The sequence below is a fragment of the Bos grunniens genome, chromosome 6 (genome assembly GCF_055505025.1).
Source record: "Bos grunniens cultivar Pamir isolate PY7600 chromosome 6, Bosgru_T2T1.0, whole genome shotgun sequence".
NCBI lineage: Eukaryota > Metazoa > Chordata > Mammalia > Artiodactyla > Bovidae > Bos > Bos grunniens.
This window is the reverse complement of record NC_141170.1, coordinates 581,047-606,543: the sequence shown is the minus strand read 5'-3', so window position 1 is coordinate 606,543 and position 25,497 is coordinate 581,047. Positions and strand designations below refer to the sequence as shown.

Sequence of the window (25,497 nt, the reverse complement as noted above, 5' to 3'; positions counted from 1 at the left end):
ATCAGAGGCGGGAGCCTGCGGCCTGGGTGCCCTGGACTGGTCCTGAGAATGCAGGGAATACGTGTGGGACAGGGACGTGTGGAGGGCTGGTCAGTTCCTCCCATGCCTCCATCCAGTGGTCTCCCACCTCAAATGCAGAAGGGCGGGGGTGCAGACCCCCTGTCCTCAGGGCACTCACAGGGCAGCAGGAAGGAGGCCCAGACAAAGCTGAGTCCGAAAGCAGGCATGGGGCGTGTAGGAGAAACTGACCACGGGAAGCAGCGGGACGGGAAGGCAGCAGAAACCGCAGATGCGGCAGGAGGGAGGAGGATGCCAGGATGGAGCATGGGCCGGGCGCGGAAGGAAGGCTGGGGGAGAGGCAGGCGGCCGGCCCCGGGCTCTGTGACCCGCCCAGTGCGATGAGAAGCCGGCAGGGCTCTGAGCACGGCACAGCGGAATCCGATTTCCGTTCTCACACTCACTGTGCAGCTTGCTGGACTGGAGAGGGGCAGGTGACCCTGGGCCGGGGACCAGGGACAGAAGGAGAACCCTAGTCTCGGACAGGAGGGGCTGGAGGAGCCGCTTCAGGGGCCCCATCCCCAGTTAACTGAGAGAACGAGAGGGGTGTGTGGGCCAGACACGCGCCCAGGTCTGGGGTTCCGGGCTTTCCCTTGTGAGTGGTTTTGTGTCTGTGTTCAGGAAAGTTCTCTCAGAGACTTGCTGAATGTTCATTTAACCCTGTTTTCTTATTTCCCCTAAATGTCCTAATTAATCCAATTTGGGAGGTAATCTCACAGTTGAGTACCAAACGCGAGTTTAAAAGCATCTGTTCTGTGGATAGCTACCCGGCTCCCCTGTCGTCGCTTATCAAACCCACCCACACTTTCTCGCTGGCTTGTGGATCTGCAGGATGCATAGAGGCCAGCTGCTCTCAGGACGGTTCCTCACGTTTCACCAGCCCACGGCTGTCTGGTTCAGTGCTTCTCACCTATGAAAACAGGGGCACTGCGTGTCTCCAAGGCCGCCTGACAGCACTCCCACTGCCAGGACACCGCTGCTCTAGACATCACGGTCTCCCAGGGCCAGCCTCCGTCCTTGCTCATGACCGGAGCACCTTGACCCCGGGGCCTGGAGACCCCCTACCCTGGAGAGCTTTCCTGACTCTCGAGTGCCAGGAGGAGTTCTGGAACGAAGCACAGGTCGCTCGCTGGGGCTGGGGGACGTTGGATTTACACCGACTTCGGCCACGCACTTGGCCGCTTCCCAGGGACCACCTCCACCGCCCCGGTTCAGGGGTAGCGTCCCCGCCCACGCCTGTGCCCTCCTCGGTCCCCGGATCTCAAGCACAAGGGCCGGTTATCTCAGAAAAACCCTCCGGGGGCGGCGCCGCTGCCTCTCCCGACCTCATGGCCCCAAGGAGCCCAAAAGGACTCTTAAAACCCCGGTTCGCAGACGCCGCTTGCTCGGCGGCCGGCGCGTGGGTGCGGGATGGGAGCACGCGGGAGGGTGCACGAGGGGCTCAACAGGCTCCAGGCCGGGGGGCCGCAGCGTGAGCACGCGCGGGGCGCGCGGGGCCCGCGGGGCGCCCGGCAGGTGCGGCCGGCGGGGCGGGGCGGGGAGCCGGGCCCCGGGGGCGGGCGGGGCGGGCGGGCGCGGCCTGCAGCCGCCCGCGTGGTCTGCGCGGCGCCCGCGCCTGGAAACAGGAGGCCGCCGCGCCGGAAGCCCCGCCCGCGCGCGCGCCCTGTCCCCGCCCGGTGGAGCGGCTGCTGGCGCGGCGCGGCGGCTCGGCACGGCGGCGCCCGGGCGCAGGCGAGCGGGCAGAGCGGCGGACGGCGCCCAGGCCGCGCCACGCGCCGGGCTCGCGGCGGAGCGCGCCGGACTGGTCGGGGCCCGCGGCCGCCCGCGCCTTTCCATGGGCAGCTCGCACTTGCTCAACAAGGGCCTGCCGCTCGGTAAGGCCGCGCGCGCGCATTTCCGGCCGCGGGGGCGGGGCGGGGCGGGGCCGCGGGGGCGGGCGGGGCGGGCGCGGGCGCCGGCTTTGTGTGCGAGTGCGCGTGCGCGCCGGCGTCCGCGCGCCGGGGGCCGGGGGCCGGGGCCGCGGGGGGCGCCGTGAGCATGCGCGGGCTGCTGCGTGCGAGTGCCCCGCTCCCCCGCCCGTGGGTGGTGCCGTGCGCGTGCTGCGTGCGTGTGCGCGCCGGCGTCGGGGGGCGGGGCCGGGGTCAGGGCCGCGGGGAGCGCCGCGCGCGTGCGCGGGCTTCTGTGCGCGAGTGCGCGTGCGCCGCCGCCCCGCCCGCCCGCGCAGGTGACACAAAGGGGTGCGGGGCCCTCAGGACCGTCGCAGCCGGGACTCCGCGCCCGAGGCGGGGTCCCTGCCGGGCTGTCCGCCCTGCGGTCCCGGCTGGCTGGGTTCCTGCCGGCGGGGCCCCGCAGGGAGGCCGGGCGCGCCGGTGGCCCCTCGTCCTCTGGGGCTGGGCCTTCCGGGGGTTTGCGCCCCTGGGCATTGCGAACCCGCTGTTGAAACGTCTGACGTGACGAGGCGGCGGGGGGCGCCGTGCCGGTCACCGGCGGAGGTGACACCCGTCCCAGGCCCCTGTCCGCCCGAGTGACCGGACGGTTGTGGCCGCGTCCGTCTCACCCTGTCCCCTCCTTGCTTTGTCAAGTGTGGGGAGCAGGCACCCTCCGTGCCCGGGCGGCGCCCGAGCCTGCGACCGGGGGGCGGCCCGCGGTGGTGCTTTGCTGGCCGCCGCGCTCCGCCCCCGTCGGGCCGGGCCGTGTCCACCTGTCGCGCCCCCCGAGCAGGCCCAGCTCCCCTAGCCGGGGCCCCCTCGCGGTGGGGGCGCGTCCAGTCGGTTGCGGAGGGGCCGCCCCCCGCGGCTTCCCGCGCGCCCGCCCTGTCCCCGGGAGCCCGCAGACCGGGCCCCGGGCTCTGAGGTCTGTGGATGCAGGAGCAGCCGTGGGTTCGGGCGGGGCTCCCTCTGGCCGGTGCCTGCCCGCCGCGGAGGGCCCCCCGGCCCTGGCCCTGCGGGAAGGCAGGCTGTGGCGGGCAGCCTCTGAAGCGGGGAGCCTGGCGGGCAGCCTCCTTTCCGGTGATGCTCTTCTCTGTGGTTGGTTAGGACAGGCTCGCTGTCGGGGCGTGCGATGGGATTGGTTTTCTTCCGAGTCCGCCCCGAGGAGTGATACCACTCGTCCCGCTTCTCTGGATGACTGGACAGTTGGGTCGCACATGAGGGGTCCAGAGTGGGGTCTCCAGGTCTTATCCCATGGGGGCACCTTCTCCCTCTCCAGGACCCCCTCACCCAAGTCTCAAATGTATGTATGCAGAGACAGATACTCAGGAGAAAGCTTGTCTCCAGCAGTGTGGACGCTTGGGGTGCCCTGTGGGTTAGCGTCTCCTGTCCATTCTTGCATGGGGAGCATCCCTGAGCCTCTGGATGAGTGGTTGCAGCAGGCAAGAGCACAGGCCTGGCCCTCAGGGAACCCGGGCCGAGCCCCTGACCGGTGCATGGTCGTGGACTCCTTGTGCTGTGTCGTGGCTGTAGAGTGGGGATGGAGCGTGAGAAGTGGGGTCACGTGACTGAGCGGGTGCCACCTGTCAGGTGGAGGGGCAGGGTGGGGGATGGGGAGGGTGCTAGGCCCTGGGGGGGCAGGGGGCAAGGCTCAGGGCCAGGGGCTCTGTGCAGACTCTCTCTGGAAGGCAGGAAGGTGACCTCCGCAGTCACGGTTTGCCTCACAGTGAACCTGCCCCTGTCTGTTCTTTGATGTGGATGAAGTTCTTCCTGGGACTCGAGCAGCATGAAGGTAGCAGGACACGTGCACACAGGTGGGCATGAGTGAAGACGGTGGGAGAGGTGAGCGCGCGTGGGGAAGAGTCTTCGTGACACACTCACGCCTCTCGGCATGGCTTTTATCTAGCACGTGTGCGGGGCGCCTTTTGGTTTCTGAGGAGTTGAGAGGACACTGCGGAACGAGGCTGACTCTGGTGGGTGGTCCTGCGGGTGCTGTGAAGCCCTGCGTGCCTGGGGGAGCCCCCTGGCCTTGCCTACAGAGGCTCAGCATCCACCACAGCCAGACCCATCCTGTCAGTGTGGCCAGACCCCTGCTCAGACGGCTGTGCTGGGGGCAGGGGTGAGCTGGGGAAGGCGTGGCTGCTGCCGGCTCTTCAAACAGAGCGACACGGGGGTGGGCAGGGGGCATTGGCGTGTCAGAGCTGTGACTGGTGGTCAGCCAAAGGGCACGTCCTGACCGATGGGCCGGCTTTGCAGAGGAGGATGGGAAGGTACCAGGGGCAGTGACGCGTGCGTTTCCTGCTGATGAGGCGTGTGCAAGGGACTGCGGTGACCAAGGAGCCGCAGTGTGCAGGCCAGAGGCCTGGTGGAGTGTGGCGGGGTGCGGGGTCAGGGAGATGGCTGGAGGACTGGACGTGGGGTCAGGGACCCTGTTCGTGGCTGCAGAGTTTGGAGCTTGAGTTTGAAGGGGCAGTTCCTGGGGCTGGAGAGGAAGCAGAGGCTGTTTGGCGGTGAGCTCTGGTGTGTTCACTTTGCAATGCTCGGTAGCCCCGCATCAGGAGGCGTGAGCCAGCCCGCGCCCCTGACCTGGTGCTGTGGGAGCAGTGAGGCCTAGGGCCGGGTTCTCAGTGTGATCAGTCTGGGGGCTCAGCGACTCTGGTGACCCTGGAGTCTGCCAGCCACAGCCCTGGTCTCTCCTAGAGCAGCCGCACCCTGGGGAGCTGTGCCCCAGAACGCGGCCCAGGTGCGTGGTGGCTGGGGTGGGGCGGGGCAGAATGGCCGTCGGGCGCGGCCGTGCGCCCAGTGTGTGGAACGGGCGGGAGTGAGCGTGAGATGGTGCAGAGAGTCCCCCACGCAGCTCCCTCTGTCGACATCGCCCTCAGCGTGGCTGTCAAGTCGCAGCCCGGTCCCCGGCCGTCCCCTCTGGTCCCTTCCATCCCCTCTTGCTGCTATGAGGTGTTGTTCCAGGGTGCCGTCTGCCTGTCCCGGGGTCTGGGAGGGGTGTCGACGCGGCTGCCTGCTGGGCCTTGGCCAGTGCCCTCCGTCCTGTTGGGCCCGGCTGGGCCGTGGCTCGCGTGGACGTCCGCCTTGGCCCTGCAGGTCCAGTCGTCGTCCTCTCCCAGCATTTGCCCGGGAGCCGGGGGAGCTCAGGGCTGTGTCCAGCCCTCAGAGGGGCTTCCTCTCTCACCGGCCGCTGCGTCCCCCTGCCCCTCACTGTGCCGCTGGGCGCAGGCGTGCACGCTGGGCACTGCCACCCACGCTGCCCATGGCGCCTGTCCCCTGCCGTGGGGCCAGCATGGTCCCTGCGTCAGGCTGGTCATCAGAAGTCCCTGCCTCCCCACATGCTCACTGAGTGCCCCCAGAAGCCCAGCCCAGCAGAGCCTGTGTCCTGGTCTCAGGGCCCCAAAGGTCGATTGGCATCCATGTCCATCCCTGAGCAAAACCAGAGAGGGCAGGAGGGGACCAGGGAGGCTGGTAGGGGGTGAGACTGGGAGGAAAAGGAGAGTGAAGTCTAGTGGGGAGGCTGCAGCCCAGCAGGTGCGGCCCCTCCCCGCCCAGCAGGTGTGCCTGTCTCCCTGCCTCCTCCGCCCCCAGCACACCCACCCCGAGCGCCCACAGCACCTCCGTGGGGTCAGCAGGTGCAGGGTGGGAGGGGGCCGGGGCCGGGCCCCTCTGCTCAGAGTCCTGGGTCTAGGGCTGACCAGGATGGTGTGTGAGTACCTGGGAACCTTGGGCTGTCACGAGGTGACCCACCTGCTCCTCGCTGCCTTGCCACTGAGGGGACGGAGCCTCTACCCTGGCAGGTGCCCTGACTGTCAGCCACCTGCCTCCAAGATGGGCCCTCCCCAGGGTCACTGGAGTCACCCAGGGGGCAGGGGGCATCCCCATCGCTTCTGTCCCCAGAGTTTCTTTGCAAGGAGCCAGCTGTGCGTCACCTCCAGACAGGGCCCGGTTTCTGGAGAGGGTGCGGGGCGGGTGTGTCTGCAGTCTGCAGGGCGAGGGACCTCTGGCTACGACCCCTCCCCCTGAGTCACTCCGACCCCTGCTCCCCTGGGGGAGGACTGCAGACCCCCGTGTCTCCCCTGAGACTCGTCCAGTCAGGGTGGGGACGGGGGCCCGGCAGGATGGCCCTGCACCCACAGGGGGCATGGGACATGTCTGGGTGCCACCGCGAGGCCACGCCTGCTGGCCACGTGCCTGGGTCCCTGCAGGCCTCCTCCACCCTCCTTAAAGGCGCTGTTTGCCCGGAGGCCGGGAGGCGCCTGGCGGGGTGTGCAGGGTGGGGGTGGCGTGGGGCCCTGGACGTGACCGCGACCCTGAGGCTGTCCTACGGCCCTGTGTCGGGCTCTGCCACGGGCGTGCTGAGCAGTGAGGTCGCTTACGGGCTGCTGTTTGCTTGTCTCTAGAAACCAGGCGGGGCTTAGCGTTTTCACCCCACGAGTGTGCCCATCGCTGGCCTGGAAGTTTCTCGACCGTGGTCTTGCGTTATCCCCAGCATGACTAGACGGTCGAATCCCCAAGTCTTGGCCACTGGACCCTGCCGTCCTGCCCACAGGGCCCTGGGACTGGCACAGAGCAGACTCGCGTGGCCCATCTGCCGTGCCCGCCAGAGGGCGCCTCCAGTCTGTACGTTGGGCCTGAGCTCTGACCGGGGCCCTCCACCTGTCCAGACTGGCACCCGAGCCCCCAGGCCCAGTGGGTGGGCACCCCCTGCCCCGCAGTGGGGGACATGCTGGCCCCTTCAGGCTGCTCGGTGCAGCGGGGCTTTCTTTTGAGACCGTTTTCACAGCAGGTGGGCCAGCGGTGGGCACGAGAGCCTGGGGTCCCGGCTGCCGTATCAGGGCCGGGAGGGCATGGTGTGGGGCTTCACTTGAGGGGCAGAGCCTGGCCCTAGGCAGGCAGGGCGCTGGTGACTGGGGGCCCGTGAGTGACCGCTTAGGCCCGTCGGGCACCCCCCACCCACTTCCTGGTTTCTCTGGGGTTTAGGGAGGAGGCTGGCGGAAGCCTCCTGCCGGAAGGCCGGCTGTAACCCCTCTGGAGTCCCATCACCTGCACACGTGGGTCTCTGGGCAGAGGGCAGCACACAGGACGGCCTACTCGGCCGTGCGGAGGTGACTGCTGGGGCCTGACCCCTGCTGCCCTTGCAGTCTGGGCTGTCTGAGTGCCCTCTCCTGGCCCTGCCCGTCAGGGCACAGGGGTGGGCCAAGGGGCCATCGCAGCCAGCAGAACACCCCCCACCCCTGGTTGTGATATGTCACTGGGCGTGAAGCTGGGGCCCCAGGGCAGCTCTGCTGAGCCAGGGAGACCCCAAGGCGGGCCAGCGTCCCTGGTGGCTGGCTTGCCGTCCGGCTGGGCATCCCTTGCCCGTCAGTGTCCCCGAATGCCTTCTGAGAGGCTGAGGCCTGGGGGCTGGTGGTGAGGTTGCTGCGGTTTGGTGGGGTGGCCTCTTGTCCCGGGGCCGTGTCTGCCGTGCTGGGGGGATACTTGCTGTCTGACGGCTAACTGAGGACATTTTTCACGGAGGGAAGTTAAGGCAGAGGAGCGTCGCCGTTTGCACCATGGAAACGTCGGTTCCCCGTGTTTTGTGGTTTCAGAGAGGAGTGCTGCTGCTCTGTGTGAGGGGAGCCCAGTGCGTGTCTCAGGCTCAGGAAGCACAGATCCAGGGCACCAAGTCCTTTCACGACGGGGCTGCCATCCACGCTGCGGGGACTGGGGCCCAAGGCGCCATGACCCCCGCTCGTGGGCCTGTGAAAGATGGCAAACAGGACCCAGATGCTGGGGGGCTTCAACCCTCGCGGCCACGTGGGGGTGACCCCTAGGCCACACAGGAGCTAGTGACGGGATCAGCTTGGGTGCTGGCCGCCCATCGGGTGATGGGCCCGGAGGGGAGCAGGCTGCTGACCGAGGGGCTGTTGGAAGTGGGCTGCCCCTGCCCCATGTCCTGGGTTCATGGCCTGAGCCTGGTCTGTTGGCCAGGACTTCTTGGGAGGGGCCGGATCAGGAAGGACTCGGGCAACGCAAGGTGTAGGTCGTGGCTGGGTCGTCCTGCCCTCGGAAGGGCTGTGCGCAGATGGGAGTTTGGGCGGGGGGCCTCTGGACGTCACTGTCCACGGGGCCCAGGAGTGTGTGGGGCCGGCCTCCTGCAGCCCGACACAGCAGTGCAGCCCAGGGTAGGGTGAGAAGGAGGCCCACTCGGCACTCTCCGTGGACACAGGCCCTTTTCCTGGCAGCCGCCGTGAGGCGGACAGGGCGCCTGGGCCTTGGGAGGCCCCTGCCCTGTGGCAGGTGCCCATGGTCTGCCCCGTGCTGGGGGTGGCCTCACCCTGAGACGGTGAACCGGCCTCTCGGGGCGGGGGCTGGGTGGTCTGCGCTCACCCCCAGCCCCCGATTGTCAGCCCATGTCCCCGATGGCGTGTGACCTGCATGCGGGCCCTGTCACGGCCCGGCCACTGTCCAGGGTCGTCCTGCCCCCGGAGCTGTTTGGGGAAGACCACCCCTAAATCTAGCCCCGGCCGCAGGACGCTGCCCAAGGGGGCTGATGTGCCCACTGGCCTGGGGAGCCCCCATCTCCAGGCCTGTGAGGGGGGTGTCCAGGTTGGGGTCTGCATCCCGGGGGCCTCTCCCCAGCAACCTCCATGGAAGGCCAGTCTGCTTGCCCTATCCCAGGCCCAGGAAGTGATGGGCCCCATGAGACAGAAGCTTCCAGAACTGGCCACAGACGTGTTCCCTGAGCCGTCCACCCTCCACCCCTCCCAGCTCATGCACAGGGTGACGTCTAGGGGGTCCTGGGCATGTGGATGTGACCTTCGGGGTGAGCCTCTAGCCTCTGAGTCCTGGCTGTGGCCTGGCCGGTCACCCCCACACCAGGTCCCGCCCGGTGGCCGTGGGTCAAGGACGTGGGGACCCGGGCTCAGGAGTCCAGTTGACCCTCGGTGGCGTTTAACGTGTCTCTTGTGTTTAATTTTTAGTCAGACTTTGACCCGGCGCGGGCTTCGGTGGTCGCCGTGGACGGGCGCCTAGGAGCTTTGGTTCGAGACAATTAAAGACGTGGGATGAGGACGCAGTGACAGGCCGCGGTTCTGCCAGGGGATTCTGAAGATAGCTGCTTTGAACAGTTGAATTCATGGTCGTGGGAGCTGCGCCCATACTGAGAGATGGCAGGTTGGTTCGGGCTCAGGAACGCAAGGCTGCCCGAGGAGGAGAGCCGCCTGGTCCCCGAGTGCGTGGGGTCAGCCAGGGACGCCCCAGGGGCCCTGGGCTTTGCTTCTGGAGAGGGTCCCGGGGGGAGGTGCTGGCCAGGCCGCAGGAGGTAGCAGGCTTCTCCGACCTCCCGGCAGACTCGCTATAGCCGGGAGTCACTGCCACCCCGGCCCTGCCAGTTGGTGTCCTCTGTCGGGGCCCCCGTCCGTGCCCCCCCGCTTGGTGTCTGTCGGGGCTCCGTTCGGTGTCTGGTGGGGCTCCCGTCTGTGCCCCCCGGTCGGTGTCTGGCGGGGTTCCCGTCTGTGTGCCCCCCGGTCGGTGTCTGCTGGGGCTCCGGTCTGTGTGCCCCGCTCGCTGGTTCACTCAAGGCTCCATGAGTGCCTTCTGGCTAAGAGGCCCCTGGACCCTAGGGCGTAGTTCTCGGGGCTGCGTGGTTCAAGGTTTGCGAAGTTGAAGCTGAACACAGCTGTGGGTGGGCGTGTGTCACACCCATGTGGGTGCTGTTCCCGAGTGAGACGCTCTGTTCTTGAGGGGGAGCTGGAGAGACAGGGTGGCAGTAACCGTATCCCCTGCAGACGGAGGGGCCCGGCGCTCTGCTGAGGGTGCAGGGCCGGGGTCCGACGCAGGCCGTGGAAGTGGCCACCTTGCATGTCCGCTCACCCTCCCGTGTCTGCCTGGGCATCAAGTGGAAGGAGGGAGTTTCTGACAGCCCTTCAGGCAGAGGTGGTTCCGGCTGCAGCCGGCTGGGTCCTTGTCGGGTTTGGGGCAGCGATGCTGCAGCCTGGAATGAGAGAGAAACGTGAGGCATGCCCGCGAGCCCCCCATGTTCTGGCCTGCGTGTCTGACGCTGGCTGCAATGCAGGGGGCCTGGGGCTCTGTGTCCCCAAGGCCCTGATTTGTGGTGGGGGTGTCATTGCCGTCAGTGGCTGCTCAGGTGGCAGTGAGCTGTACCAACTGCCCCTGGCTTTTTTTAGTTTATTTTTGACAAAGATCCCAGTGGCTGGACGCACGGAGCTGGAAGTCCTCAGGGTGGGCTGCGCGAGGTCCACGGCGGGTGGGCTGAGGTCCCGGAAGGGAGCTGAGCGTCTGGCCCTGTCGTTGCAGGCGTCCGACCTCCGATCATGAACGGGCCCATGCACCCCCGGCCCCTGGTGGCGCTGCTGGACGGCCGGGACTGCACGGTGGAGATGCCCATCCTGAAGGACGTGGCCACCGTGGCCTTCTGTGACGCGCAGTCCACGCAGGAGATCCACGAGAAGGTACGCGGGCGGGCGGGGAGCAGGTGCCTCCTGGCCTGTCGGGAGGCGCAGGGACGTCTCTGTTGCAAACAGGTCTTCCCTAGAAAGTGGCACCTCGGACTCAGCTGTGGTGGACGGTGCTGGCAGGGGGCGGGCGGTCCCCCCACCCAGCCCGTACTGATGACAGCGGTGGTGGTCACCGGGATGCCCCGACCCTGTGCCGTGTGGTTGCAGCTCTCGTGACGCGAGTCCTGGAAGCTCCAGGCTCCCCAAGACGGGAGTGAGTTAATCTGGTTTCTGTCTGTAGTCACAGCCGACCAGACTTCAGAACCACCTTTCCCGAGTCAGTTGAGGAAGCTGGACGAAGGCTTATAAAACCTCGGCACTTTGGAGGGCCCGCAGGGTTGGGAGAGGCCCAGATGCTGCAGGGTGAACTGAGGCGATGGCCAAGCCTCGCCTGCTGGGCTGGCACACCTGTTGGGCTGGCAGTGGCGGCTGAGAGGCTGGGCAGCTTTGGCACCTCATGGGCCAGTGAGCATGGAGCCCGGCTGGACCCCGGCTCTGTGCTGGGCCCCTGGGGAAAGGCTGAGCTGGAACCAGACCCGTCCTCACGTGTCCACATCTGGCCTGGACCGCCCACAGCCTTGAACGTGGGTGATCGAGGCCCCCGCCCTGTGCCTGGGAGGCTGGCAGGAGGAAGGGGACGGTTCTCTGTGGGGAGAGGCTGTCAGCCTGGGCCCCAAGTCATCGTGCAGATCACAGCTAGTGCAGCGCGCAGACAAAGACAACTGGGCCTCAGGGGAGGCGAGGACTGAGCAAGAACGTCCCCGTGGCTCAGACGGGAAGGGACCACCTGCAACATGGGAGGCCTGGGCCCGATCACTGGGCCGGGAAGAGCCCCGGAGAAGGCATGGCCGCCCACTCCAGCGTTCCTGCCTGGAGAATCCCATGGGAGGAGCCTGGAGGCTACCGTCCATCGGGTTGCAGAGTCAGACACGACTGAGGACTAACACTTTCACTTTTGGGGGTTCCCAGATGGCATTAGTGGTAAAGAATCCGCCTGCCAGTGCAGGAGGCATTAAGAGACACGGGTTTAACCCCTGGGTCAGGAAGAGCCCTGGAGAAGGGCATGGCCACCCACTCCAGTGTTCCTACCTGGAGAATCCCATGCGCAGAGGAGCCTGGCGGGCTACCGTCCACGGGGTTGCAAAGAATCAGACACAACTGAGCGAATTAAAAAAAAACAGAGTGAAAGACAGTCACGAGAGGGGCCCCACAAGGCCACGGGGCGGCTGCCGCCACAACCACGATGTGGAAACAGTCTGAGAATCCAGGAGGAGCCGAGCGCAGAAAAGACGTCAGGAAGATGTGGAGCTGAAACAGCAGCGCTGACCTGAGAGCGCGGAGCAGACTTGCTGGCTACTGGGCAGCGTGGGCGGGGAGGCGGCCAGCTGGGGCAGAGGCTCTGGGTGAGGGCCCGAGGTGGGACCCAGGGCAGCGACGGGCCAGGAGGAGAGCTGACGGAGGGGCCGGAGCCCGGTGCTGACGGGGGCGCGGACTGCAGGTGAGAGAAGCACGGCGGCCCCCGGAGCCCAGGTGGGTGGGCCCCCGAGCCAAGCAGGCTCGGGCTGCCCACCCGGCAGGCCCATGGCCAGTGTTTCTACTCGAGAAGCAAGCCCCACAGCCACGCTGACATCCCCGAGAGCCCCCAGCAGCTTCGTGCCTCGTGGCTGGAACCAGAGGGAGCCCAGCCACCCTCGGCCCGGGGCCCGGGCCTGTGGCGCCTGCTTGGCCAGCAGAAGGAAGAGCGAGCCGGGTGCTGGCCTTGGCTGGCAGGGACGGCCAGTCATCACCCTGGCCCGTCTCCATGACCGGGAGGCCGAGGTGCCGGGTTCACGTGCTGACAGGAGGGCGTTCCTCTGTGGCGACGGCAGTCCTGCGAGGAGGTGGCGGCTCCTCTGATAGGACGTGACCCGTGGACAGCTTCCTGTGAGTCTTACGCTGTTTCAAACAGAAAAGATACATTTAGAAAAACCAGTGGAAATAAAAGAGAGATGATACAGGGAGAAGTTTTTAAAAATCATAAGCAGGTCTTCGCTGGTGATTCAGTGGTTAAGATCTGCCTGCCAATACGGGGGACACACGTTCAGCCCCTGGTTTGGGAAGGTTCCACATGCCCTGGAGCCCATGCACCACACCTGGAGAGCAGCCTGTTGCTGCCACCAGAGGAGGCCCACACGCAGCACCAGAGACCCAGCACAGCCAAAAGTGAATCACCCAATTAAAAAAAAATTAAAAATTTTAAGCAATATTAAAACAAGTTTGCCAATGAATTGGAAAACTAAGATAAAAAGTGTCTTCTAAAATTGTAAGTTACCAAAACTATTTCAGCCAGTTACTATAAAACGCAAATAAGCTACTCAGTAGGCCCCTGGGCAGGGGCAGGGCCCTCGGCTCTGCAGCGAGCTCTGCCCACCCTGCCAGGCAGGTGGCAACTCCCCCAACCGGCCCTCTACGTCCTGAAACCCACGGGAGCCACGCCGAGGCCTTGCCTGTCAGAGAAGAGGCAGAAGAAGTGTCCGGGGAACAGAACCTTCTGCTTCAGAGAGAAGAGGCGTTAGAACCGCGTGACTGCCGTTCCTAGGCCGGAGGGCTGCCTGGCTGGACACTGTGCAGGACGCAGCAAGGAAGGAGTCCCAGGAGGGCTAGAGGAGCTCTTGGAAACTGAATACAGGAGCGAAAGATTTAAGTTTTAGCAGGAAGCTTGGAAGACGTAGTCTTGGGAAGCCCAGAGGGCAGGTGGAAGAGAGGAGCATGGAGAGATGCAGACTCCCCGGGGGGGCGGGCCCCAGTGCAGCCGCCCTTGGGGCTCCCGTTTCCGCCCCCACTTGAGCCAGGGCTGCTGCAGCCTGCGTGTGCAGAGCTGTCTTTCCTCTGCCAGCCTGGGTGGCACAGTGGCGCCAAGTCCATCTGCCAACACAGGAGCCGCAGGAGATGTGGGTTTGATGCCTGGGTCGGGAAGATCCCCTGGAGAGAGGAGCGGCCGTCCACTCCAGTACTCTTGCCTGGGAGATCCCGTGACAGAGGAGCCTGGCGGGCTACAGTCCAGGGGCCGCACAGTTGAGCACAGCCCAGCAGCAACCAGATGTGACGGCTGGAGCCTGGGCAGCCACCCAGACCTTGAGGGGAAGCTACACGGAGCCTGGGAACAGCAGGGCAGCAAGACAGAAGTCCAGGACCCCGAAGGCTGCGGAGCTGACGCGGCCCCTAGACCACGTGGCTGCAGGCGCTGCGGAAACGCCCGCTCGTCTTCATAGCTGGATGGATGTTGGACATTTTCACCACAACGTGAGAAACTTCAGAGCTGAATGGAAGCTCCCATGTTCCCACCATGAGCCAGGACAAGTGTCAGGGGCCCCCGGAGGCCCAGTTTCAGGGTTCAGACTTCACCAGCGCCAGGGTGGGGGACAGGAATCAAAGTGGCCCCAGGCAGGTGCACAGCTCCTGGGAGAAGGGTTTCAGCTGAGATTGCTCCCCACTCCCCAGCATGCGGACCCTGAGGGGGCGTCTTGCCCCTTGGCCGCTCCCTCTGAGGCTCTTGGGGGAAAGTCAGGCCCCCACGAGGTGGAGGTGGCCGTGGAAGAGGGAGGCCTGGGGTCCCATCGAGGGCCAGGCCAGCTGGGGAAGATGGGGGCGCGCTCAGGGAAGGGTCACGGGGCTGCAGCGGGGACCTGGTCAGCGGAGTCCCAGCAGGGATGTGCGGAGACCAGGTGAGGCAGACGTGAAGCGCAGGGAAACTCAGAGCAAGTGGTGCCAGTGGGGGCCCACTCAGGGGACCTGAGGGATGCTGGGCAGTGCCCTGTGCGCACGCCAAACCCGGGAGTGAGAGGGGTGTCCGCGAGGCTGTCCCCCTCCCCCGCCCCCGACAGACCAGGTGCGGCAGCTCTGCAGGTCACGTGTGGAAAAGAGGGTCTGTCTGGCCGTGAGGCAGTCCAGCGGTCTCCCCACAAAACAAGTCACATAGATCAGGGAAGAGAGGGGGGTGACAGAGGGATGTCTGCAGTGCACGCACCAGCTGGGGGTTAGCAGCAAACAGACCCCTCAGCGGGCAGGAACGACCGTCTCAGCGGAAAGTGAGCAAGGGCAAGGTGTAGACCCGGCCCAGCAGCCTGCAGGAGCGGGTGACCCGTCCCCACCCCGGGAGCTCACAGACACCCGGGCAGCCAGGCCCCCGCGTGCCACTCTGGCGGTGCTCCGGCAGGCCCCTGAGACTCCCAGGGCAGCTGGGCCCCTGCATGCCCATCTGGTGTGCTCCAGCAGGCCCCCAAGAATCTGGGTTGCAGTCTTCAGCCCACCGTCCTTCCACCTGGCCCGTCGTCCGGAAACCCCTGGGGCTGTCTGGGAGTGTCAGCCCTGGGCCTCACTGAGGGTGTGTGCACACGCACGTGTGCGTGCGTGCGTGCATGTTTGTGTGCACGTGTCTGTGTATGCGCGCGTGTATTTATCTGTGTGCAGGCGTCCGTATGTGTGTACACGTGTGTGCGTGTTTCTGCGTGTGTCTGCGTGTGTGCGCATGTGTTTCTGTGTGTACGTCTGTGTGTGTGTGTGCGCATGTGTTTTGTGTGCAGGTGTCTGGTATGTGTGTCTGTGTGTACATGTGTGTCTCTCTCTGTGCAGGTGTCCACATGTGTGCGTGCGTGTGTGCATGCATGCATGTCTGTGTGTGTGAGATGCTGGGAGGGGAGCCTGGAGGTGAGGAGGTGCCCAGCCCCCCAGCTATGCCCTGGCCCACCTCTGGGCTGGTGCCTGGTGAGCACCCCTCAGGTGCCGCTGCTCCCAGTGCCCGGCCAGGCAGGCCTGGTAGCCCCTGTGGATTTGATAACATTGAGTCGGTGACAGGCTGGTCACACAACAGGTGGAGGTTGGTGGGAGTGGACCGTGGAAGGTCGATGGCATACCAGGGGTGTTGCGGCCACTTTGCATCCAGGAAAAGGGTCACGAGGAACCAACAGGAGTGGGGCCCAGGGCCTGGGCGTGGTGTGGTGGCCCTGCGGTGGGCTCACCCTGAGGTTGATGCACCGTGGGACTGCCCTTGGGGGCGTCCCAGCTTCCCTCTGAGAACGCTGCACCTCGTACTGGTTCCAGGGATGCTCGGCAGAAACAGGACCAGGCGTGGAAAAGGGGTTTACCCAGAACCCTGTGTAGGTGAGCCACACCAGAAGTTCAGATCAGTTCAGTTCAGTCGCTCAGTCGTGTCCGACTCGTGACCCCATGGACTGCAGCACGCCAGGGCTCCCTGTCCATCACCAACTCCTGGAATTCACTCAGACTCATGTCCACTGAGTCGGTGATGCCATCCAGCCATCTCATCCTCTGTCGTCCCCTTATTCTCCTGCCTCCAATCCCTCCCAGCATCAGGGTCTTTTCCAATGAGTCAGCTCTTCGCATGAGGTGGCCAAAGTATTGGAGTTTCAGCTTCAGCATCAGTCCTTCCAATTAATATTCAGGACTGATCTCCTTTAGGATGGACTGGTTGGATCTCCTTGCAGTCCAAGGGACTCTCAAGAGTCTCTTCCAACACCACAGTTCAAAAGCATCAAGTCTTCGGCGCTCAGCTTTCTTCACAGTCCAACTCTCACATCCATACACGACCATTGGGAAAACCATAGCCTTGACTAGACGGACCTTTGTCAGCAAACTAATGTTTCTGCTTTTTAATATGCTGTCTAAAGTTAAAGCTAAAATCATGGTGCCCACTGGCGTGCGCCTCACATAAGGTGGGATCGCCAGGTGCTGGGTGGGTGGTGCTGGTGGGCGGACGTTCCCGGGGTGGTAGCAGCAGGACCAGAGCCTGAAGAGGTTTGTGGGGAGCCGCCCACTCACCTCAGGGGGACCAGCGGACACACTGGGAGCCGCACGGTCTCCCAGCTTTAGAACCTTCCAGACGGCCCCGGGCCATGTGCTGCCTCGTGGCCCAGGACGCCCCAGGACCCCTTCCCATCCCACCTGCCTCAGCCCACCCCCCGACACACACCCCCGTCTCAGTCGAAGGCCACACGTGTCTCACTGTCCAGGCCTGACCAGGCTAAACGCGGGGCCTCCCCTCCCAACGCTGGCAGCCATGTGTCCGCCTCTCCGGTTCCAGCACCTGCCCGCCCACCCACAGTGGGCACTGACCTCTGTCCACACGCAGCCTGCCCACAGCCTTGGGGGCCTCCTCACAGCCCCGCCCACACAGCACAGGGCAGCAAGAGGGGTCTTCCCAGGGACCTGACGGCTGAGCCTGCCGCCTCGCCACCCACCCCGCCCCGGCCGCGTGCCCTGCCCTGTGCCCCTGCCCACCCTGCGTGCACCCGTAATCCCTCTGCCTCTGATGCTGGCCCACTGCCTCACGCCGTCCTCACCAGGCCTGCGTCTGACCCCCTCCTAGGAGGCCGGGGCGGCTGTCAGGACTCAGTGTGGTCCCGCTGGCCCGTTCGTGTGCCTGGGGCTGGGATCCCTGGGTCCTCTGAGCAGGGAGGGCCCGAGCCAGGCTGGCAGCACCTGCCCGCACGTGTAGGACCAGGCCCTGGGCCCTCTGCCCTGTTAGTGCCGTCTCTGCCTTAGACCTTTCTCCCCCTGTGCTGTGTTCTCCGGGCCCCCTCGGCCAGTAGGACGAGAAGGAAGGCCACGCCACCCTCGAGGAACTGCATTCTGGGGGGCCCTGTGTCTGGCTCCATTCGACACCCCGTGATCATAGGAGAGATGAGCCCGGGGCCGTTGGCCGTCTGAGAGGTTGCTGGCTTCTGCCCAGGGTCCCCCCTCAGCGCCCACACCCCGCACTCGCTATGTCCACTGCGGGCCAGCTGCTGCCTCCGCCGTGCAGCCCCGCGAGTCCAACAGCCTCCGCCCCCCGGGGACCCCGAGTCAGCACTGGATGCTCTGTGCGGAGGGGAGGGTGGCCTCTGAGACGTCGCGAATTGTACCGGCCCGTTAGGGAGGAATAAACCGGGTCCCCAGCTGCGGGCAGGCTCCCTCGGCCTCCCTGTGGCCTCTGAGATGTCGCGGATTGTACCGGCCCATTAGGGAGGGGTGAACTGGGTCCCCAGCTGCGGCAGGTCCTGGAGTCTGATGCGTTGGGTCCAGGTGGCTCAGCTCCGGGGCCCCGCCCTTGGGTCCACAGGTAGAGCTGGTAGGTTCCTGGCTGTTCCGAGCACATCCAGAGCAGACCCTCGTTCCTGGTCCTGGGCTGTGGCCCCCCACCCCCAGCCAGGCACGTCTTACTGGTGGGCGGGTGCTGACAGAACGCGGGTTCAGCCAGCGGTGGGGTGGGTGGGGCCGTGCACGTGCGCAGGTAGGGGCTTTGTGTGGGGCGCAGCGCGAGCAGACCCCGTGGGTGGGGAGGTCTGTGCGCCAGGCTCTTAGGAGACCCTGGCAGCTACCTGCTCACATGGGTTTCACCTGGGGCAGCCCCGCTGAGACATGCACACCCCGTCCCTGCAAGCATCCTGACCCCCCGTGTGGGGAGCGGGGCAGGGGGGGAGGGTGATGCCCCAGCCACGCTCCGAGGGGCAGAGACTGAGCTGTCAGGCCCCTCGCGGGGTCTGCACTGGCCAGGCCAGCCTCTTGGCCGAGCGCGCATAAAACCTGTGCCCGGCCTTGACGCCCCTCCCAGTGCGGGGCCGGGGGAGGCCACCCCCAAGGTCCTTGGTGCGCAGGACAGAGGCCTCGGGCTGCAGCCGCTCCCGACCCTTCCGGGGGAGCGGCCCGCACAGTGACGGTGAGGGGTGACCACGTGTGCTCCTCCCGGTGTGAAAGGGTGCCATGCTCACTGCTGTGTGTTCACCATCTGGGGACCGGTGTGCACTGCCCCGCAGCGGCTCCTCTTTGGGGAGTGGGTCATGCATGGTGGTTCTGGGGGTCTCGGGTCCTCCCAGTGCCCTTGTTTTCCATCTGTTGTGGCGTCCAGTGCCCAGGGAGAGGGCAGCCCCCTTCCCACCTCCCTGTGTCAGTCAGGCGAGCCCCGTCCCCTCTGTTGACCTGGCAGGTGTCCTTGGCAGGTCTGCTGGGTCGCCGTCACCCTCGGGTCACGGCAGGTGCTCACGCGGGGACCCGGGTGGCCTCCCACCCAGACAACCTATTGGGCCCACAGGGGCGCGGGCTGCTCGGGGCAGCGCCGGTCACCACGCTGCTCTCGCTGCAGGTCCTGAACGAGGCCGTGGGCGCGCTGATGTACCACACCATCACGCTGACCAGGGAGGATCTGGAGAAGTTCAAGGCTCTGCGGATAATCGTGCGCATCGGCAGCGGCTTCGACAACATTGACATCAAGTCGGCCGGGGACCTAGGTAGGCCGCTCGGGACCCTCCCCCGCAGCCCCGCCTGCTGTCCCGGGCATGGCCTCGCTGCTTTGGTCCCCCGCACGAAGGGGGCCTGGGGCCTGGGGCCTGGGGGCCGGCGTCCACACGGCTCTCTGCGTGTGGGCCCCACGCCAGCTCCCTGCCAGGTGCAGGCTGGCGGCACTGTCCCTCAGGAGGCCCGGGCCTCGGGCAGCGCACCCGCCCTCCTGCAGAACCCCCCGGGGACCCGGGCAGGGGGCCTCTGTCCAGGGGCAGCCAGCACGCCCGTGTCAGGGTTCTCACGCCCCTGTTCACGAGACGGGCCAGGAAAGGAAGTTTCTGTTGTGACTCAGGACACGGGAGTGTGTACATGCTGGTGTGCGTATGGGGGTGTGCCTGTGCTCTTGTGCACATGCTCTCGAGCACACGTGTGTGACTCACACTTGGAAACAGACTCAATCTGTTGGGTCTGTTGGGTGGTTTCCCGCCTGCGGTGCCGCTCGGCTGTGGCCTCTGCGTTTCCTCTGTGTTGGTCACCGCCTTGTGGGAGGTTAGGACTCACTCAGCCACGGCACCTGGTCACTGACAGCTCAGAACTGCAGAGAGAGCCGCTTGCGTTGTCAGCCGCCATGCGTCTCAGGGCTCACCCTGCCTGGGCCCGCTGAGCTCTGTCGCCCCAGCGTCCACCCCGCCATCTCCTGTTCCCCGCGGCGTCCACCCCACTGTCGCCGGGCACGCTGGGTGCTCTCCGAGCCGGTGTGTCCCCGGGGCTCGTGCCTGCTGACGGAGCTGGTCCTCTCTGCCTCTTGATTTCACCAGCTGGGGCTGCGTCCTTCTTCCAGGAACGTCTGGGCGTGCTGGGTGGTCCTCCCCTCTGAAGCCCCGCAGGGCCTGGTCTCTGGCGCCGCCTTGGGTCTGACCGGGACTCCTGCTCTTCTTGCTCAGTTTCCCATGCATGCCCCGTCCCCCACCCCGCCCTTCCTTGTGCTGAGGGGCGGGGAGGCCGCTGCTTGGGGAGGAGTGGCCTGGCCAAGACCCCTTCCAGGAAGGGCCAGTGGCCAGTGGTCCAGGGCGGGGGCAGGTAACCTGCCTTGATCTCCTGGCCTGGACGTGTCAGTGACGCCCAAGACCATCCCAGTGACCGCCCTGCGTGTCTTGCATCTCCAGGCATTGCCGTCTGCAACGTGCCGGCCGCATCCGTGGAGGAGACCGCTGATTCCACCATGTGCCACATCCTCAACCTGTACCGCAGGACCACGTGGCTGCACCAGGCGCTGCGGGAGGGCACGCGCGTCCAGAGCGTTGAGCAGATCCGGGAGGTGGCCTCCGGAGCCGCCAGGATCCGCGGGGAGACCCTGGGCGTCATCGGGCTAGGTGCGCTGGCCTCCGCCCTGCACGCGCCTGTGGACGGAGAGGCCGGTTGGCCGGGCTGCTGGGGGGTTCCCCACCTGGGACGGCTGTCCAGCCAGTGAGCAGCACTGGCTGGCGTGGTCTCTTAGCTGCCCCAGGAACAGCAGGCGGGGCCACACACCCACCCGGGTGTTAGTGCCCTCAGGGTCATGTGCTCTGTGGGCGTGGTCACGCGTACCCTGTGGCGGGGTCATGTGTGGCCTGTGGGCGTCCACACTTGTGCCTGCTCAACCTGCCGAACGCTCAGGGCTGCCAAGTGGGGCCAAGGTGGCTGCCCTGAGTCCTGTCCGGGGTGGAGGGAGGCTGCTCGCTGTCTCCCTCGCTTGCCCTCGTGCCCTGCAGGCTGGTGCCCTGAACTCAGCAAACCAGGGAGCAGAGATGTGCTGGGGGCAGAGGTACTGGAGTGGGTCCGGCCTCGGGGGTTGAGGAGGCAGGGGAGGGCGAGTGTGGACGGAGTAGCCTGTCCTGCCTGGGGGCGTAGCTCCTGTGCCCCCATCTGTGATCCCCAGGGTTCTCCATGGCAGAGGCACCCGCTGTGCAGCTGTGGGGAGCTGCAGGGCAGAGACGCACCTGCATTAGCTCAGATCAGGACCACGGACGTCCAAGGACGTGGGGATGTCCCACTCCCGACGTGATTCGCTGGACTGCCCACACAGACACCAAGGCTGGTCGGAGCCCCATAGCCATGCAAGCACCCTACACCAAGCAACGGGGCCCCTGTGCCCGGAACCAGCCAGGGTGGGGCCGGTGGGGCCGCTCGGCGTGATGGAGGAGGAGGAAGGGGTGCAGAGAGGGTGGGGCGGTTGTATGTCCCTGGCCAGTGGATTTGGGGCCACATCCCATCTAGGCAGTGTTGGTGCAGACAGGCCCCGGAGGCTGCATGCTAACTGGCTCCTGGTCGTCCTTGGGGGCCGTCAGACCTGCCTTGGGGACCGTGGCCCTGGCTGTCTGCTCCGGCCAACCCTGCGCCCCTCTAGAGACCCCCAGAGCCTGTGTTCTGGTTCCCTCCTGAAAGCAGAGCAGGGCCCCGGTGGCATGAGCTGAAGCAGGGTCTCGGTGCCTGCGTCGCTTGCAGAGGCCAGGGTCGCAGCCGTGGTGGCTCCACACTGGGGCGCTGTGTGTGGCTCCCGGGGACCCAAGAGCTGTGCAGTGGCAGCTGCTGGATACACAATTCCACTTTGCACGTTTGTTCGTAGAAACGGAAGTCCTCTTCGGGCTTCCCTGGGTTTGAGGAGTCGGGTGCTGCAGTGAAGTGGCCGAGCCGGGGCTCCTGGCTTGCATCGCCCGCCTGCAGAGCCAGTGGCTGCTCCAGCCCCCGCGGTGCCGCCCGTGGGAGGTCTGCTGGACTGCTGGGTGCCCGTACTCCAGGGGCCCCGGCCCTTCTCCCTGAAACCTCGTTCCCCACGCGCCCACTGCTTGGCCTGCTTGGCAGGCGCTCAGGGTGATGCCCGTCTTCCCCCAGGGCGCGTGGGGCAGGCGGTGGCACTGCGGGCCAAGGCCTTTGGCTTCAACGTGCTCTTCTACGACCCCTACCTGGCGGACGGCACGGAGCGGGCGCTGGGGCTGCAGCGGGTCAGCACGCTGCAGGACCTGCTCTTCCACAGCGACTGCGTGACCCTGCACTGCGGCCTCAACGAGCACAACCACCACCTCATCAACGACTTCACCGTCAAGCAGGTCTGCCCGCAGGACCGCCTGGGGCGGGGCGGGGCTGGAGCGGGGGCGGGGCTGGGGCGGGGCGGGGCGGGGCGGGGCGGGGCGGGGGGGCGGGATGGTCTAACCCTGCACGGCCCCTCCTGGGTCCGGGCCTTTCAAGTGACAGTGTGTACACTGGCTTCTGTGTTGTGAGCACGTGCAGTGCACACAGCTGGGTGCGGGCAAGTTTGGATGCCGATGGCCCTCCCCGCGTGCGCACATGGTTGTATAGATGTGGGCCTGTGCAGTCACGGCTTGAGTTTGTGTCTGTCCGCACGTGTACACACACATGCACACATGGTTGGGCTTCCCTTGAGGCTCAGCTGGTAAAGAATCCGCCCGCAATCCGGGAGACCTGGTCCCCGGGTTGGAAAGATCCCCTGGAGAAGGGAAAGGCCACCCACTCCAGTATTCTGGTCTGGAGAATTCCGTGGACTGGATAGTCCATGGGGTCACAAAGAGTCAGACAGGACGGAGCGACTTTCACACACGTATGCAGACACGTGCATATGTGGTTACATATACTTCTGTGTGTGCACGTGTGCATGGGAGTGCCTGCACATTCTTGTGTGCACACGTGGAGCCGTGACTGTTGTCTGTCCCACGCCCCCAGCCCTGTGGAGGGTGAGGCCGGACACCGTTCCCACGTGCTGGGCTAGCTTCCGGGGGTCGGGGGTTGGTCAGACTGTGCCATCCGTGAGAACCAAGTGAGACCTGGACAGACAGGAGCCTGCCAGGGAAGAGCCCTGCGCCCACGGACGGCTGCCTGAGCCCGTCAGCGGGGTGAAACTGGGGTCACAGGGAGTGCCCCATCTCAGAGCAGGGGCAGCCTCCTTCACAGAACCAGGGAAGGGGCGTCTTCAGGCCCATCGTCTGTCCTTCTCAGATGAGACAAGGGGCTTTCCTGGTGAACACGGCCCGGGGAGGCCTGGTGGACGAGAAGGCTCTGGCCCAGGCCCTGAAGGAGGGGCGGATCCGTGGCGCAGCCCTGGACGTGCACGAGTCAGAGCCCTTCAGGTGCCTCCCGCTGCTCCCGGGGCCCCCAGCGTGGGCGGGCAGCTCATGTGCTGCACTAGCCTGCGGCTGGCCTGGTGGGGGGTGGGGCCATGCCCGCACCCGGTCTCCCGGCCCTGCCTTTGGGCAGCCTGAGCTTGGCCTAGGGTAGACCTTCCTCCAGGGCCAAGCCAGGTCTCAGCGGGAGGGGAGCTCAGCTCTGCGGGCCAGGACAGCCCTGGGTCCTGCACCTGGGGGAGGGGGAGAGCTGAGACCAGGGCCCCCTGTCAAGTGTCCGAGGCCGCTGGCCCCCAGGTGGCTGTGTGTAGACGCCCCGGCCGAGAGGCTGTCGGGCAGCAGGGCCCGGGGGGGTCCTCACCCCTGGAGCCTGCAGGGGTGTTCAGGGGCCCCAGGTCTGAGAGCTCAAATCACCTGCAGGGGGCTGGGCGTGTCCCCAGTTGAGACCCTCCCCACTGTGGTTAGGGAGGGGCTGGGCAGATCTGACATGTGGGGGTGGGCTCCAGCCAGAGTCAGGCTCTCATCTTTAGCCTCTGACCTCTCTGCAGCTTTAGCCAGGGCCCCTTGAAGGACGCGCCCAACCTGATCTGCACCCCGCATGCGGCCTGGTACAGCGAGCAGGCCTCCATCGAGATGCGTGAGGAGGCAGCCAGGGAGATCCGGAGAGCCATCACAGGTAGGCAGGGTCGGGGGTTGGGGGCATGGGCGTGGGGGAGCCCAGGCTCTTGCTAGGGCCGTAGGGGCGGGGCACGGGGTGGGGCAGGGCGGGGTCGTGGGCCTTGGGGGCGGGGCGCGGGGCGGGGCACAGGTTGGGAGCGGAAGGAGACAAGACCCACCAGGGCGGGACGTTTCCGCGCGGCATACTCTGAACGCAGGGGCTCTTGGCCTCGCGTCTGTGACGCTCCTTCGCTGTCCTGGGGGTGTCAGCTCGTGTGTCTTTTTCCGCACCTTTGAGGAAGTCTTCTGTGTGTGCGAGCTTCCTGGGCGGGCCCGTCAGCTCTGAAACCTCTGGTCTGAGCAGGCACCAGTGAGCTGAGGTCGCCCACCTGAGGTTAGGGGTCCCTGAGCTTCGAGGGGGACCCTGCCCAGATAGGCGGGGCCCGCTCTGCCTGAGGGCCTTGCGCCCGCAGGGGCAGCCGGCCCCGCCCCCGTCAGAGCCCCCTCAGGCCCTGGTGGCTTCGGGACGCAGGCCCCATCCTTCGCTCCCCCACGTTTCCCAGGCCGGATCCCCGACAGCCTGAAGAACTGCGTCAACAAGGACCACCTGGCGGCCGCCACCCACTGGGCCAGCGTGGACCCCGCCGTGGTACACCCTGAGCTCAATGGGGCCGCCTACAGGTAAGCGGGGCCCTGGGTCCCCGTGGCCCTGGGCGGCTGGGGCACACGCGCCCGAGCAGGCGGCAGCCTTCAGGGTGGTGGATGGGGCGGCGTCCTGGGTCTTGGCCGCACGAAGCGGGGCGGGGCTGGACGGGGTGCCCAGCAGGCGGCCGTGGGACAGGGCGCCCCCCGGGCTCACGCGGCGCCTTCTCCCCCAGCAGGTACCCCCCGGGCGTGGTAGGCGTGGCACCCAGCGGCATCCCGGCCGCCGTGGAGGGCATCGTCCCCAGCGCGATGTCCCTGTCCCACGGCCTGCCCCCCGTCTCCCACCCTCCCCACGCCCCTTCTCCCGGCCAAACCGTCAAGCCCGAGGCGGATAGAGACCATGCGAGCGACCAGTTGTAGCCGGGGCGGAGCTCTGCAACCGGGGCGCTGGCCGAGCCCTGGACGGGCGTGTGCAGGCGCGGTGCCCGCGGTGGCCGGGTCTCCGGAGACGGGCCGGGGGCCGGGGCTGAGCTGGTGCCGCTCCCCGCGTCGACTGTAGTTGTCCCGTCCCGAGGGCCGGCCGCGCCCCGCGTCCTCCGCGCCCTCCGCGCCCTCGTTAAGCAGCAGAAGTTAGTAGTTCACTCCCCCGAATGTCCTTGTCTGTGTACAGTCTCTAGAACATCGCAGGTGTGTTTGCTCAGCTGTCGGCAGGAGAGCCGGGCGGCCACGGCACTGCGCACGGCTGTTCCTCCTGCGTGTGAAGCGCCCTGGACAGGCAGCTGGCAGACTTCTCAGGACAATGAACCCTTCCCGGTTTCTTTTCACGCCACACAGTGCATTGTTTTTTCTACCTGCTTGTCTTATTTTTAGAATAATTTAGAAAAACAGAACCAAGGCTGTCTTTCCTAACTTTGGCATGATCCCCTTGTTTCCAACGAAGACGGCATCATGAGGCAGCTGGGTGGGAGCGCGCGGCCTCCATCCAGCCACGGGTGCAGCGCCCGGCCCGCGGTGCCGTCCTGCTGATGTGGTAGGCTAGCAATATTTTGGTTAAAATCATGTTTGTGACCGTAACCATTTGTATGAATTATTTTAAAGAAATAAAAGTCCCAGAAAGAGCCGGCACGCCCAGCCTCTGTTTTAGCGGCTTTGTCTCACGGGCACTGGCGAGGTCAGTCCTCTTTTCCGCGAGCGCCTGCGGGGCGGAGCTGGACGGGCAGCTCCGGGGGGTCCATGCTGGGCTCCGCCTCCTTTGGCTTCTGGAGCCGCTTGCCCTTTGCGTCCTCACTGGAACCTGGGGGTCCTCGCTGCTCCGTGTGCAGTGCCGCCCCTTCCCCC

General features: G+C 66.2%; 1 protein-coding gene across 14 annotated transcripts; it reads left to right on the top strand.

Annotated features, from left to right (window-relative positions):
- The first annotated feature begins 1,728 nt into the window (after nucleotides 1–1,728).
- CTBP1 (C-terminal binding protein 1) lies at nucleotides 1,729–25,277 on the top strand. 14 transcript variants are annotated; one of them, XM_086404453.1, is made up of 11 exons: nucleotides 2,231–2,549; nucleotides 3,713–3,799; nucleotides 8,954–9,146; nucleotides 10,290–10,444; nucleotides 18,606–18,750; nucleotides 19,909–20,115; nucleotides 21,614–21,828; nucleotides 22,733–22,863; nucleotides 23,406–23,533; nucleotides 24,078–24,195; nucleotides 24,393–25,277. In XM_086404453.1, exons 3-11 carry the CDS (start codon nucleotides 9,140–9,142, stop codon nucleotides 24,577–24,579), a joined length of 1,293 nt encoding a protein of 430 aa, XP_086260579.1. In that variant the 5' UTR covers nucleotides 2,231–2,549; nucleotides 3,713–3,799; nucleotides 8,954–9,139; the 3' UTR covers nucleotides 24,580–25,277. The 14 variants fall into 14 exon arrangements, with proteins under 14 accessions (XP_086260588.1, XP_086260583.1, XP_086260585.1 ...); XM_086404452.1 differs by having other exon boundaries at nucleotides 2,231–3,288; XM_086404458.1 differs by lacking the exon at nucleotides 2,231–2,549 and adding an exon at nucleotides 3,093–3,288 and having other exon boundaries at nucleotides 8,958–9,146.
- Nucleotides 25,278–25,497: the final 220 nt, after the last annotated feature.

Coding starts and splice junctions, on each gene's coding strand:
- CTBP1 (XM_086404448.1), top strand. CDS start 1,892: ATGGGCAGCTCGCACTTGCTCAACAAGGGCCTGCCGCTCG. Junction 1,932..10,289: donor CAACAAGGGCCTGCCGCTCG/GTAAGGCCGCGC, acceptor CTGTCGTTGCAG/GCGTCCGACCTCCGATCATG. Junction 24,196..24,392: donor CTCAATGGGGCCGCCTACAG/GTAAGCGGGGCC, acceptor CTTCTCCCCCAG/CAGGTACCCCCCGGGCGTGG.